This window comes from Ruditapes philippinarum, unplaced genomic scaffold, assembly GCF_026571515.1.
Source record: "Ruditapes philippinarum isolate M1 unplaced genomic scaffold, ASM2657151v2 ctg9657_1_1_1_1, whole genome shotgun sequence".
Taxonomy (NCBI): Eukaryota; Metazoa; Mollusca; class Bivalvia; order Venerida; family Veneridae; genus Ruditapes; species Ruditapes philippinarum.
Window position 1 is genome coordinate 72,298 of NW_026865509.1, and position 14,830 is coordinate 87,127.

A 14,830-nucleotide genomic window follows, 5' to 3' on the forward strand; every position below is an offset into this window, starting at 1 on the left:
TGCATTAACTCCTATCATGTTCTCTTCTGCTCCATTTTAATCCCATTTATTAGGTTTTTATAATGTTCTGCTCTGATCCCATTGGTTAGATTTATATTATGTACTGATCCCATTGGTTAGATTTTTACAATGTTCTGATCCCCTTGGTTAGATTTTTATTACGTTCTGACCCCATTGCTTAGATTCATATGTTCTGATCCCATTGGTAATTTTTTTATCATGTTCTGATCCCATTGGTAAATTTTTTATCATGTTCTGATCCCATTGGTTACTTATGTTCTGATCCCATTGGTTAGATTTTTACCATGTTCTGATCCAATTGGTTAGATTTATATTATATTCTGATCCAATTGGTTAGATTTTTATCACATTCTGATCCTATTGGTTAGATTTAAATTCTGTTCTGATCCCATTAGTTAATTTTATATTCTGTTTTGATCCCATTGGTTAGATTTATATTATGCTCTAATCTGTTCTGATCACATTTGCTAAATTTTTATTATATTTTGTTCTGATCCCATTGGTTAGATTCATATTATGTTCAGTTCTGATTTAATCCCATTGGTCCTACTACTGTATATGACCGAGTATTGACCTACAAAAAGCAAGTCATGTATTCTCATTAGCCTAGGCTATTCGGTTCTCATTCTATTCTCTATACTAAGTACTGACCAATACCAATCAAAAACAAGAGTCATTATTTCTCACAAATTGCCAATATCAATGATGATATATCGTTACCAACCAACATTTTAAAAGCTTGTCCAGGTCTTGAAAAAGACACATACTGGCAATATCACTCCACAGGAGCCTAACAGTATAACCTGTCAATACGTCATGGTAAATCTGCCCTCTATATTGCTCAATTGGCTAAACTATGTGATCTAAGAAGTTCTTACAGCTTCTAAATTCATTTTATTTAGTTAACATTGCCTAAGATTCTTCAACACTCATTCAAAACAACTAATCACAACTTCTTGATATCATATCGATATGGTTCTGTTAAGTGTTATCTTGCTGGAACCAAAAATGATCAGACTTTGTTACAAGTATAGAGTCTGGCCAGCTTTTCACATCTGTTCAGTTGATTTTATACAAATTCAGCAGGTTATGGTTTTAAAGCTGATCCATCAGACAAGACCAGTTGAGTTTAAGCTTCACTTTGTGCACTAACTGGACTAGGTTTGAAGTAGTCGGCTGGGTAGAGACCAGTTGTGCCATCAGCTAGCATTCCTACATACCATCCTGGGCGGTCACACTGGAAAAATATTTTGTTATCATATATAGTTAAATAAGCATCAAATCAAATTTTAAATATGAGATTTTTAATTCTTAGAATGACAAAACCTGTCAACATTTTCCTCAGTGCTGGTTAGTTAAATAAAAGGAAAATAGAAAAAGGGGCACAACTTTGCAATAAATCGAGGCTCCAGTGTATGTAATTTTAGGATCATACCATACATGTCCTATTCAAAAAGATTATTACAATGTACAATTTCATTTGAATAAATCATTAACAAGAGCTGTCACAGGAGACAGAGAAGCTCGACTAATTAAATACTGGACGCAGTAAGGAAGACAAAGCTATGAAAGAAAAATCAATTATAATATAAATGTATTTCTTCTATTGACAAGAAGTTATAGTTGTTGACATAAATTCCAAGTTCAAAGAGTAAAATTTTTGGAAATAGTCACAATAGAGTTATGGACCTTGTCACACAACATGTGTGTAATGATAAGAAATATACATTTGAAGTTTGAAGATACCTTAAATAGCAAAGAAGTTATAATATTTCTTAAAGAAAATTCTAAGTTCAAAGGGAGATAAATCTGAAAATATTGCTTTAAGAGTTATGAACCTTGTCACATAAGATCTGGTTGATGATAAGGAATATGTATTTGAAGTTTGAGGTAGATACCTTTAAAACTAAAGAAGTTATAGTAAAAAATAACATTTTTCAAGTAAAAAGATCGCAGTTAATGGGGAGATATTTCTTGCAATATTGGTGCAAGAGTTATGAACCTTGTCACATAAGATGTGGTTTATGATAAGGAACATATATTTAAAGTGTTAAGTTGATCCCTTAAGAAATAAAGAAGTAACAGTAAAAAATAATATTCTTTTAAGGAAAATTCTCAGTTCAAGGGGAGATTAATCTGAAAATATTGATGCTAGAGTTATGAACCTTGTCATATAAGATGTGGTTGATGATAAGGAACATATATTTGAAGTTGATCGTTTTAGAAATAAAGAAGTAACAGTGAAAAGTAATATTTTTTTAAGTTCAAGGGGAAATAAATCTGAAAATATTGGTGTTAGACTTATGAACCTTCTCGCATAAGATGTGGTTGATAATAAGAAATATATATGTGAAGTTTAAAGTTGATACCTACAGAAATGAAAAAGTTATAGTAAAAAATAATATTTTTTTAAGGAAAATTCTAAGTTCAAGGAGAGATAAATCTGAAAATATAGGTGCTAGAGTTATGAACCTTGTCACATAAGATGTAGTTGATTATAAGGAACATCTATTTGAAGTAAAAAGGTGATACCTTAGGAAGTAACTGTAAAAATAGTATTTTTTAAGGAAAATTCTAAATTCAAGGGGAGATAAATCTGAAAATATTGGTGCTAGAGTTATGAACCTTGTCACATAAGATGTGGTTGATAATAATGAACATATATTTGAAGTTTGAAGTTGATACTTTAAGAAATGAATAAGTTATAGTGAAAAATATTTAACTGCACTAAAACTTTAATCTGAAATCTGGACACGGACGCCAACGCCTGGGCGAGTAGGACAGCTCTCCATATACTTGTTGTAGTCGAGCTAAAAAGTAGAATTACATTGGAAAAGAGACACACATTCAACAGCAGGGTAAGGGGTATAGGCTAAACTGCAATACATGCATCTGACAAGAATAAAATTACTGTAAGAAGATATATCATTTGGTTAAACATATTTATTTAAGCTTGATTGCGAAACAAGTTCTTGCAACTTATATCAATCACTTTCCAGTCTGCTTCCTGGAACCAACCAGTACTGGTGTCATATGAGGAAACATGGTGGTGACCCGAGTAGGGCTCGAACCCCCCCTGATCTCTGGGTTGAGAGGCAGACACCTTAACCACTAGGCCACCGCTCCCCTCACATATATCATTTACAAGTTATAAGAAAATTTATTAATATGAAATTGCCCCTTACATCACTCAGCTCTTTTATAAAAGTTCCCTCAGAGAAGGTCAATTCACCATCTATCTGAGCTGTGTATCCCCTTACTGCCTGATACAATGTTCTCTTTATTTCTTCCCTGAAAAAAGGCAGAATAAGTTCATCATGTATTTAAAAGTGCCATGCTTTATTCTATTCATTAACAAGAACTGTCGGAGAACAGTAAGGCTCGACTATTCGAAAAAGTTGTCACAAGAGTGTTTTATTGAGTATAATAATGCTTACATATGAATACATAATATTGACCGGAAAGGTACAAAGGCTTGTTATTAAGATGTTTTATCAAGTAAATCACTGCTTTATTATTATGAATGCATAACATTGTCCCAAAAAAGGCACAAACCCTTCAGTAGTTATGGAGATAACAGCTTACAAGCAAAACTTCACCATGAATTTCTTAGTTGAAAAAGGGAAGAAAAATCAGCCTTAATGCAAGATAGAATTATGGATCTTGGTCAGTGACCTACAATTATAACCCTTAATGCATATAAGAAGTTTTAAATAAATATCTTTAATAGTTATTGAGATATGTAAAACTTACATGTAAACATTAACCAAGAGACTAAGTAGGAAAGGGGAGATCAATCAACCTAAATGCAAGACAGAGTTATGGAACTTGGTCAGTGACATACAATTATGACCCTTCATGCATATGTGAAGTTTCAAATCAAAATATCTGATAGTTATTGAGATATGTAAAACTTACATGTAAACATTAACCAAGAGACTAAGTAGAAAAGGGGAGATAAATCAGCCTAAATACTTGACATAGATATGAGTGCTGTTCAGTGATCACTATTTATGACCACAAATGTAAATATGAAGTTTCAAGTTTGTATCTTTAATAGTTTCATAGATATGCAAAACTTGCATGTTAAACTTAACCAAGAAAAGGAGATTTTTTTTTAGTACAAAAGGGAGCATAATTCAGTCAAAATACATGGCAGGGTAATGAATCTTGAGATGTGACCTTCAATTATGACCCTAAGTACATGTGTAAAGTTTCAAGTAAATATCTTTGAAGACCTTTAACCAAAATTTCGAAGTTTCAAAGGGGCAAATAATTCTGCAGGTAGAGTTATGCAACTTTGCAAACTGATGTACATTGTTACTATAAAAAAAGTATTGTAATTTTCAATTGAATATCTCAAGCAATAATTGAGATATTTGACTTTACAAAAAACTTTAACCAAAATCTGTATGTTAAAAAGGGGCATAACTCTGTAAATATTGTAGGCAGAGTTATCCAACTTGTCAATGTGATGAACATTGTTACTATATATAAGTATTGTAAGTTTCAATTGAATATCTCAAGCAATAATTGAGATATTTGACTTTACAAAAAACTTTAACCAAAATCTCTAAGTTAAACAGGGGTATAATTCTGTAAATATTGTAGGCAGTTATCCAACTTGTCAATATGATGTAAATTGTTACTATAAATAAGTATTGTAAGTTTCAATTGAATATCTCAAGCAGTAATTGAGATATTTAACTTTACAAAAAACTTTAACCAAAATATCTATTTTAAAAAGGGGCATAATTCAGTAAATATTGTAGGCAGAGTTATCCAACTTGTCAATGGGATGTAAATTGTTACTATAAATAAGTATTGTAATTTATAATTGAATATCTCAAGCAATAATGGAGATATTTGACTTTACAAAAAACTTTAACCAACGCAGACGCCAACGTGGATGCCGGGGCATCTACAATAGCTCTCCATATTCTTTGAATAGTCGAGCTAAAAACAATGTGGAATATCTCTAAATAAAATACAGACTGGACTAAACTCTATACAGGGTCAAAACTACTTTGGACATGCTTCCCATAATACGATTACTATCCAAGGAGGAAAAAAAGAGAGAGAAAAACACATGCTGTTATATGGGAATAGGGAAATAGGGCCCAATTTCTGTCCTAAAAATATCCCCAAAGGATAATTGGTTTTATTTAAATACATGTAAAACATCACAAATGTGGTATATATTTACCCTTGGTCAGTTGGTGATGCTTTTGGGGATGTTTCTGGTCTGGTTGGTTTTGCAACTGGAATTCCCCTTTTAGGTTTGGTCCCTGGAGTTGTTTGGGAAACCCCATTTGGAGAGCCACTTCCTGTTTCTATAGCTTTATGAATGACAGGAAGTAGGCTTTTTCCATGTTTTGGGGGTTTACTATCCTGACTTTTCTGTTTCTGAATCCTCGGAGGTTTGGAAGGCCTGTCAGGCTTTGGACTTAGGCTATCATTTTCCGGCTCATTTTTATCATCTTTAACTGGCGAATTCAATGCTGGCAAATTTGATTGGTTGCTGGTTGTTGGACTTGTACTATCTCCGTTCGTATCTTGACCATTGAGTATTTTCTTTGGGGGAACCAGCCCCCTTTGCTTATTTTTAGGAGTGTTAGTAGTTGCGACTGGAATTCCAGCAGGTTTTGGAGCAGGACTATTGGAACGGTTTCTCATTGTTGTAGGAATGCCTGATCGACCAGCAGGACTGTTTGAACGATTTCTTAAACTCTGCTTCTCAACTGAACCCACCTGTTTTGAAGATGCTTTCCTACCTGGAGCAGGACTCTCTGGTTTTCGTTTAATATTCAAATTTGGAGACATAGGTCCATCACTTTCACTTTCAGATAACTTATGTTCATTTACATTTCTATCACTTCCGTCTACACTTTTGTTTCTAAATCCAGGACTGGGTAAATTGGATTTTCTTCCCCTTAATTTGGGAGATTGTTGTGTTTTGGCACTTATAAGGGGTAATTTACTTCCAGGAGTAATACTTTTAGATTTACTATTCACATTCTTGTTCTCTGTATCACTTTCAGATTCACTTAGTCTTGTTTTAACATTTTCAATTATTGGTGATGGGACATGTTTAGCTTCAGGTTCAATTCCTGAAGGAGGCAGTACATCATGACCTGGAGATTTTTTATTCGTAATTGAAGATTGTCCCTCATTTATTGGAGATTTTCCGATACTGTTATTATTCTCCATTCTTGGAGAATTTCCATACACATTTTCATCAACCGGCTCTTCCTTGGTTTTACCAATAGACGAAGGCTTTGCCAATTTAGGTAACCCTGATTTGGGTTTTGGAGCCACTGGGGGTTTCCCAATACTGTCAGTTCTGGCTCTATTCTCTATGCTATCTGTCCTTGGCCTATTCTCTATGCTATCTGTCCTTGGCCTATTCTCAATACTGTCAGCCCTTAGCCTTTTTTCCATACTGTCAGCCCTTAGCCTATTCTCCATACTGTCAGCTCTTAGCCTGTTCTCCATACTGTCAGCCCTTGGTCGTTTTTCAAAACTTTCCGTTCTTGGTTTATTCTCAATATTTTTATTTTGTTTCTCTGTCTCAAAACTTTCCGTTCTTTGCATCTTCTCCATGTTTCCTGTATTTTGAATAACATGTTGAGGATTTGTATGTACTGAATCACTGTTTCCTTTTGGTGAAGTATATAAAACAGTACCTTTATCATCAACATTTTCAACATCATTAGAAGATTTAGCTGAATCAGGGTAATGGAAAACATTTGGTTCATCAGGCTTTTTCCTTGGACTTTCTTTTGGAGACAGAGGAATTTTTGAACTAAGACCTACTTTCGTAGGTTTTTGTAATTTTGATGTCTTTTCAGGGGGAGAACTGGCAGTTTTTTCCGAATAAGCTTCATCATTGGGCTCACTTATTTTAGCAGAAACAGGCTTTGGTGGGGCTAAACGTGAGGCTTTCATTTTTGGTGTGACTGGTATCCCCATTTTAGCTTTAGGTTGGTTTTCTGCTGTAGTATTATCAGGATTGTCTTTTTCTTCTATAATGACTTCATTTTTTACCTCATTTACAATGTTTTCTGCATGCACATTTTGGCCTTGAACTTCGTTCCTAGGTGATGCATCTTCACAACTTCCCAGTGCATTTATATAATCTTTATTTATATCAGCATTAAGCTCTGCAATGTTTTCACTATCATTATCCTTTATTCTGCCATGAATAGGAATATTTTGAATGTCATCAATTATATTCAAAGGTTTAATTTCTTTTGATTTTCCAAATGATGATTCTCTCGGCTTAGCAAAGGACGATACACCAAAGCTTGACAGAGTTTGGTATGGATCATCTTCTCCTGTTACTGCTACATCTTGTTCATCTAAATCTTGACAAACAAAGGCATCAAACTTTCTCTGAGGAGTTAAATTAAAGAATGTATCCTCTTCTTCACTTGGAATCTGGTCCTCTAAAGGTTTGGGCTCTGATAATTTGGCTCTTATTGGTCCTAGTTTAGGAGCAACTGGCCTTGGAGGTGGAGGGGGCCGTAACTTCATCACATCTCCATTAACTAAACCTTTGGTTAGAGTCTCTTTATTTGGCATTTGTACCTCAGCCTTTGGTACAGTCACTAACTTTGGTTTGATAAATCTTTTAGGTACAGGTGGTTTGATTTTTCCTTTTTTTGGTGTGCTTACACAGTTTGGACCATTCTCTGGTGGTTTAATCAACTCATATAATCCATCTGAAGTTGGTCCATTTTGTTTAACAATATTACTATCATTATTATTTGGCACATGTTTGTCAGATATGTTAGTATTCACATCATTTTTATGATCAGGTTTGTCAATAACGTCATACAGGGGATCATGAAGATCTGTAGAATGTTTGGTGGGGGGTAAAGGAGGAGCAACTTTTGGACGAGACATTTTCGGAAGTCTCGAGCCTCCTGGGGTTGGTAACTTTGATTCTGGTTTCTTTTCAACTTGAGGTACATTTGTATCACTTTCATGAGGTTCCGATTGATTCGTGTTTGGTTGGGTCGCGAGCTTGGGGCTAACGACACATGGTTTTCAGTTTTTGACTGTGTTTTGTCTGGTTTTAATCGTTTCCGATTTGTTTGTATATATTTTTTTTGGAACTGTCATCAACAATGGCTTGACTGTCTTTCACTTTGGTACTTTGGGTCTCTGTGAGGGTGATGGTTGGTAACTTTGTCTGTGGTGAATTGGGATGACGGTATCTTGCTGAAGGCTGGTCTATCATTTGTAGAAAATTAATTGGAGATTATTTATCAGGTTATTTAGCAACTTATCATTCAGGTTTACGAAATTCTCATTTTAATATATCGAGAATCAATAATATGGGAAAATTCATTAGAAATATAATAAAGGGAACAAAATGACTATTTTTTCAGGGGGACTTTCTGGCAATATAAACATTTGTTAAAAAATAAAATAAAGAGTAATAATTTTGCCAAAAGTAATCAAATCACAAAACCCCCAATAGATTGCTGTAGACCAATTGGTGTTAAAAAAAAATAGTTTTGTAAAAGATTGATATAGGAGTTGGGCTAAGAAGAACTATTTAAGCTAGCTCTTCCACCTGTTGGCTTGCCAACATAGATAAATGTCATATTTTTTATATTTGTTGGTAAAAAAACCCAAGAAAACTGCATGCCATGTTCAGATTGGCTGTTAAAATAACTGTTGAAATAAAGCTTAAAACAAAATAACAATTTAACATCAGAAAAGTACCTCTACAAATGTTCCTGGGAACCAGCCAACAGTTTTATCTTTACATCCTAACCACCAGCCATTTTCTAGTACCTGAAACACAAAGTAAATGTAAATTATTTAAGCATAAACCAAAGTTCCTAACAGAATATAATGAAAGTATTATTTTACAAATAAAATTCACCACATGTCATCATGTTAGAGTGAGATTATTACAATCTGTATTGAGCCGAGTGGTTCAAGTCGCCAACTTCAAATAACTTGCATGGTTCGAATCCCATCAGGGACTTTGTATTCTTTGGATTCTTTCATCTGAGGGATCTATCCAGCTAGCTTACGGAATGTTGGTAATTCTACACAGGGGGTGCCAGCTTGTGCCTAAAATAATGCAGAGAGAGGCACCTAAGGTCTTCCTCCAACAGTAAAGCTAGAAAGTTTCTATATGTTCTTTACACTGTTGGTGTGACTTAAATCCAACAACACACATACAAACCAACAAAGCCACTCAGGAAATGGAGAGCACAAAATAATAAATGTCAAATTTGTAAACTAATCTAAATTTTTAAGCACTGATTGATGGATCAATTTCTATCATGTATTCAATTATGACCATATAAACATATAACAATTTCCCAATTACTTGATAATAAAGTAATGGCCATAAACTATTAATGAAACATTTTATGATGTGGTTACCTCTAGTATTTCATGAAATGTAATTCAATATCTTTAGCTCTAAACCTCAGGAACAAAATCATGTTATGTTGATAATTTTATAAAGACTTGATATCTACAAGTGAAAGGGGTTTTAAATATTTTAACCTTGCGTTGAACAGTTATGTGAAATGGGTATTTAATTCCTTCACCTTCAGTTTGCAAAGGCAAAGGTTATGTAAACAGGAAGATAAAACATCATGTCTGTTATCAGGAGGTGGTTAATAAAACAACATGACAGTCAGGCATCATTTATAAAATGATCAGTTTGATGACGTCTTAAATGTCACAATGTTTGAAACACAACTAAATAAACATCACTTTGCAAAATAACATTAATACTGTTAGCACAACAAGGTTGATATTTTCCACAATGGGAATATAGTGTGTTCGATAATTGAATAATTCAACTGTTTTCCTATTATTAATTGGGAATTTTTTTTTAAAATGAGAAGCACCTAGCAATAATTGCCCCTCTAGGGGTAGAAATAATGGGTCGCAAAAAAATGTCTAAATGTGACAATTGAACAGAACGCAGTATTGTTTTCCGTTAAAGGGACCCACCCTGGATTTTTGAATCTAAGAATTTTGGTCCATTGGTTCAAACAGGTCAGAAGCAGGCTGTATTTTTAGGCAGAAACTTTACAATCAAAAGTTTTTCTAGTTGGTTCCAGGAACAGATTCTAGTGTTTTTTTTTTAATCTTAAACGCTTCGTAACACGATCAAAATAAAATATTTTTTTCATAAACTTCATGTATTTCATATTTCCTGAAAACTGTGATATGATACCAGTATCAAATCAGGTCACCAGCTTTCTCTGCGGGAGAATGTATGTATAGCTTTATGTACTATACCAATCAGATCCTGTCGCTCATCCATGTCCACATTCACTTCTAGCTGCTTGTAACTTGACGGATCTAGGTCCAACTTAGGTTTCTCAACTTTTTCAACTTTATCAACCTTTTAAAGAAACCAAAAGTAATTGAATGGCAAAATAAAGGAAATCAATTTGTCATTTGGCCTTCAAAGGCATATCTCATCATAAATGAATTATCATTATTCCAATGTGAGATTTATGAGTTTAATTTATGTCAATTCTTTCCTATAAGTAATACAAATTACCTAACTAACAAAGATATTAATGAAATTTTATTTTAATGTTTTATCATATCTTGGGGAACTTTTTACAATACATGTACATTTCTTCATTATTATAAATAGTTTATATCTACTGTGAAAAATTGGTGATGGGCATGTATATGTTTATGCCTATAAAATCACACCTTTTTAACATATATATATCTGGTAGCTATTAAAATTTCACCTTTTTAACATATGTAGCTGGTACCCATCCTTCCAGCTTCCTACTGTCATTTATACCTCTCATCCAACCATTTTTATCGCACAGGCCTCTTTTACACATGGATTTGTTCCTTTGGGTTTTATAGTAAGCTCTTGTTATCTACAACGGGCAAAAACGGATATGGGAACTATTGTGTTCCCTCATCGTAAAATTACAGAAAATTAATGTTATAGACATGTTCTATATATGTATGAATATGAAAAACTAAGCACTTTTTCCTTACATGTCAATATGAGTAAATTAAACATGAAAATTACTTGAATTAAATGAACCCTTTCCTAACTTTACTTGATCTTCTAATAATGCTTTGATTTAAATTCTAAAACTGTCAACTGTTATTGTAAGGGATTTCCACTGAGGTCCTAAAGCTTAAAACATAAAATTTGAATTTCCTACACACATGTATATCAGCTGGGGCATTTAAAATAGAAAGATATGCAAAAGATAATAAAGAAATATAACAAATTAAATTGACAATCAAATTATTGCACTATTTTTAAACAGATTTGAAAGAAAAGTGTAGCAACACAATTTTAGGTCATTTTGCACGTGAGTCTAGATCTACATCAAACTGAACATTAATCTCGAAAAATTATTTCCAGTCCTGTCATTTCAATAAAATACACAGTTCCTTGTAAATTTGAAAAAAAGGGTAAAATTGAGCTACTAACTGTATATGTAGGGTGACCTGACATAAGACATACCCAAAACATTTATTACTTGCATTCAAAAAGTTTAGCATATGAAAACGGGAATCATTCAAAGTTTGTCAGACAAAGAGAGCTAAATTTGTACTTTAAATGTTTCATGGAAGTCATTTAACTTGCTATCTACTGCTGTTTTTTACTTAATAAAGTTGAAGATTCATTTACTGGAAAAGTATATATGTTATACTAACATTCAGAGGATGGTCAGTCATATACACAATATTACAATCATTCAATACAACAGGCGACAATATTTCATTCCAGAAAAGTACTTACCTAATAAAGTATCTTTAAGCGAGGATATAATATCTGACTTTGTAGGTGTGGTACTATTGCTCCTGTCTACACCCGACTTTCTCTTGTCCTGAAATCATAACAGTTTATGCATGAATGAACAAATTACATGTATTTTTTATAAATACAGATTAGGCTCTATAGTTGTAAAAATATTTACTATAGCAATAGTATTGAGAAAATCAACCCTTATATCTAAAATGGACTGTTCCATCTTTCAAAATCTTTCATGGTTTTTAGGGACTATTTCAAAATATGTAATGACTAATTACCAAACAGTGAAGATCATAATCAGATGGCACAGAGTTCAGCAGTTTTATTTCAGAAGTATCCTGAAGGCCAAAAGCCCATGAGGACAACATTTTATACAGTGTACATGTTGAAAATTATAACAAATTAACATCTTGTAACATATTGCACAGACATGCTGGCTGATCTTAGTCAAACTGGTTGCATGAGTAACAAGAGTTAAAACATAAAATGACTCCTGTACTCAGGTGATAAATAGTTGGGTTTTTTTCCAGGACTTGCAAAAAGTCCGCTATTATAGGTAAATCTTCACTATCCTTTAACTTGCAGGAACCGAAAATGAATAACCTTTACCACATACGTGAAGTCTGGACAGGCTCTTTCGTGATGGATGACTACTTAAAAATTTTCATGTTGGCTATTTAAAAATTTTCATGTTGATTTATTCCAAATTGATAAAGGACACTTCAGAATGTTGAATCTGGACAAGCTATCTAAGAAAATCAGCAAAATAAGGATTTTTCTCCAATGCTGTTAAAGTCAGCTTTTACATATTGCTTTAAATGCTATGCTTATAGATCAAAAGGAAGAAGATCTAAACTTGTCAATATCTGGAACTGTCTATTATCAATTATGGTCAGACTGGCCTGGCTCTATACTGGCAACAAAGATGAATAGCAGATCAAAGAGGGTAAGGTAAAGGTTAAACTTAATAATAACTTTAAGGTATATTCAAACAAACATTAACACCCCCAGCCTCCGCCAAATAAAACCATGAAACTACAAAAGTGATTAAGAATTATTGTCATGCAGTGACAGACTAAATATAAGCAAATGTTTGTAAGCTAAGATTAGTCTAAGTACCTTTGGCTGTATCTTGCAGTAAATAGGCTCAGCTTGTATTTCTTCCTCCGTTGGGGCAGATTTTCTGTGATTGGGTTCATTAACAAGATAAGATTTTCTGTGATTAAGTTCATTTAATAAGCAAGACTGTCTCTGATTGGGCTCTTCTGACCTCTTCACCATGAAGGATGAAACATACGAGTCATCATGCATCTCAACCTCATTCTCTGTTTTAAAATTGTCTAAAACATGAAAAAAAAGTGAGTTGCATAACATAATTCACACAGAATCATTTATCAATGCTATTTATCAGGTTGAAACAGTTTTCAATTCAAACTGATAAAAGAACCACCTTAAAGGTTTTGTTTATTTTCAGGCACACACAGTCGAAAACATCATACAACCTTTTGTTTTGTACCAGAATTTATGTCCTAACATTGATATCTTTTCATAGTTTGTGATTTTCTATCAACATACATGAAGGGAGACAACTGTTGAAACAGAAATGTTTTTACTGGCAAAACCCACACAATAATGATGGAAATCAAAGATCATTTTTTCAACCAAACAATTCCATGTTCATACTGATTTTTGTTTGCCAAAAAAAAAAAAAATTGTCAAGGCACTTAAAATGAAGTTAGTTAATAAATACATTTTAATTGATCAATTAATTATTTCTTGCATATAACTTGTGGTTCATTAACCTAAAAAGAAAGAGTTGTTTTATACCTGGTGGTGCCGCCTGAACATAGTTGCTAGGGAACCAGCCAGTCTGGTCCCCAGCAGTTCCTCTCCACCAACCAGCAGCCTCCTTTCTGTGAACTCTAACTAGGTCACCTTGTTTCAGTTGTAAATGGGTGCTCAGTTCCCCTTTATAGTCAAACACAGCTTCATATGTTGTACATCCTATATATAACAACAAAAATTTAACTATTACACCACTTGTAAAATTTTACCAAATAATTTTTTTTCCTCATAAATTACAAAATAAACAGACCATTTCTGATATGAAATCTTAAGGCAGACAGTTACCTGTTTATTCACATTGATAAATAAGATGTATATCAAATAATACACAAGTAAAAATTCTGTGATAATGACATTAGCAGATGAATAAACTGTTCTTTTCTTAAATTAAAGATCTCATATGAAGAGTATATCACATAATTATGTTCTCCATGTTAGAATATTTAAGTTTTAGTATTCTTAATATCAGTCATAGTTCGGATCGTAATATATATCCCGGGAGGTACCTGCCCATTGTTTCAATATGGACAAGACCATTTATCAATTTATCATTTTAAGGAAATTTAACAAGGGTGCCATAGTCACAAAATACGCCCGTTTACGAAAGCTTTAGATGGAGATGGGGGCATTATGGATAAGTGTTATCTAGCAAGCAAGTTTTTATTCTTGGCACTGTGTTGTTAAATGAACCTTAAAACAAATCAGTAGGGAAGATATGCACAGGATGTGTGACCTTGACCTTGGTCGCAGGGACCTGAATTTTATGCACGGCACTCAGCCTCACAATGATGAACATTTGTGCCAAATTATATTGAAATCCCTCTATGCATGTAGAAGTTTTGCTCCAGACAAGCGTTTTTCTATGAGCTCTAACTGTGACCTTCACCTTTGACCTAGAGACTTGGTTCATGTGCAGGGCACTACGTCTCATGGTGGTGAACAATTCTATAAAGTAACATTAAAATTCCTCCATGCATGTAGAAAATATGCTCCGGACAACATCTGGATATTTAATCATCTCCAGTGACCTTGCAAATATTAACCTAAATTAAATGTGTCACACCTGTAGTCATGATAGTTACCATTTGTGCTACAATCCATCAATAAATGATGACTAAATGGTCCCTATACACATCTTCAAATTTTTATCTGAACTTTGACCTCTATGTGTAACAT

At 33.5% G+C, this 14,830-nt stretch overlaps 1 protein-coding gene across 1 annotated transcript; it reads right to left on the reverse strand.

Moving 5' to 3' along the window:
* Nucleotides 1–274: 274 nt before the first annotated feature.
* LOC132729403 (SH3 and PX domain-containing protein 2A-like) lies at nt 275–13,859 on the reverse strand (the record flags this gene model as incomplete). Its single annotated transcript, XM_060715171.1, has 9 exons — nt 275–1,258; nt 3,207–3,312; nt 5,228–8,049; nt 8,758–8,829; nt 10,301–10,411; nt 10,776–10,884; nt 11,761–11,885; nt 12,929–13,149; nt 13,637–13,859. Coding segments are annotated over 9 exons (3,897 nt in total), but the record flags the coding sequence as incomplete, so codon positions are not given.
* Between the last annotated feature and the right edge of the window lie 971 nt (nt 13,860–14,830).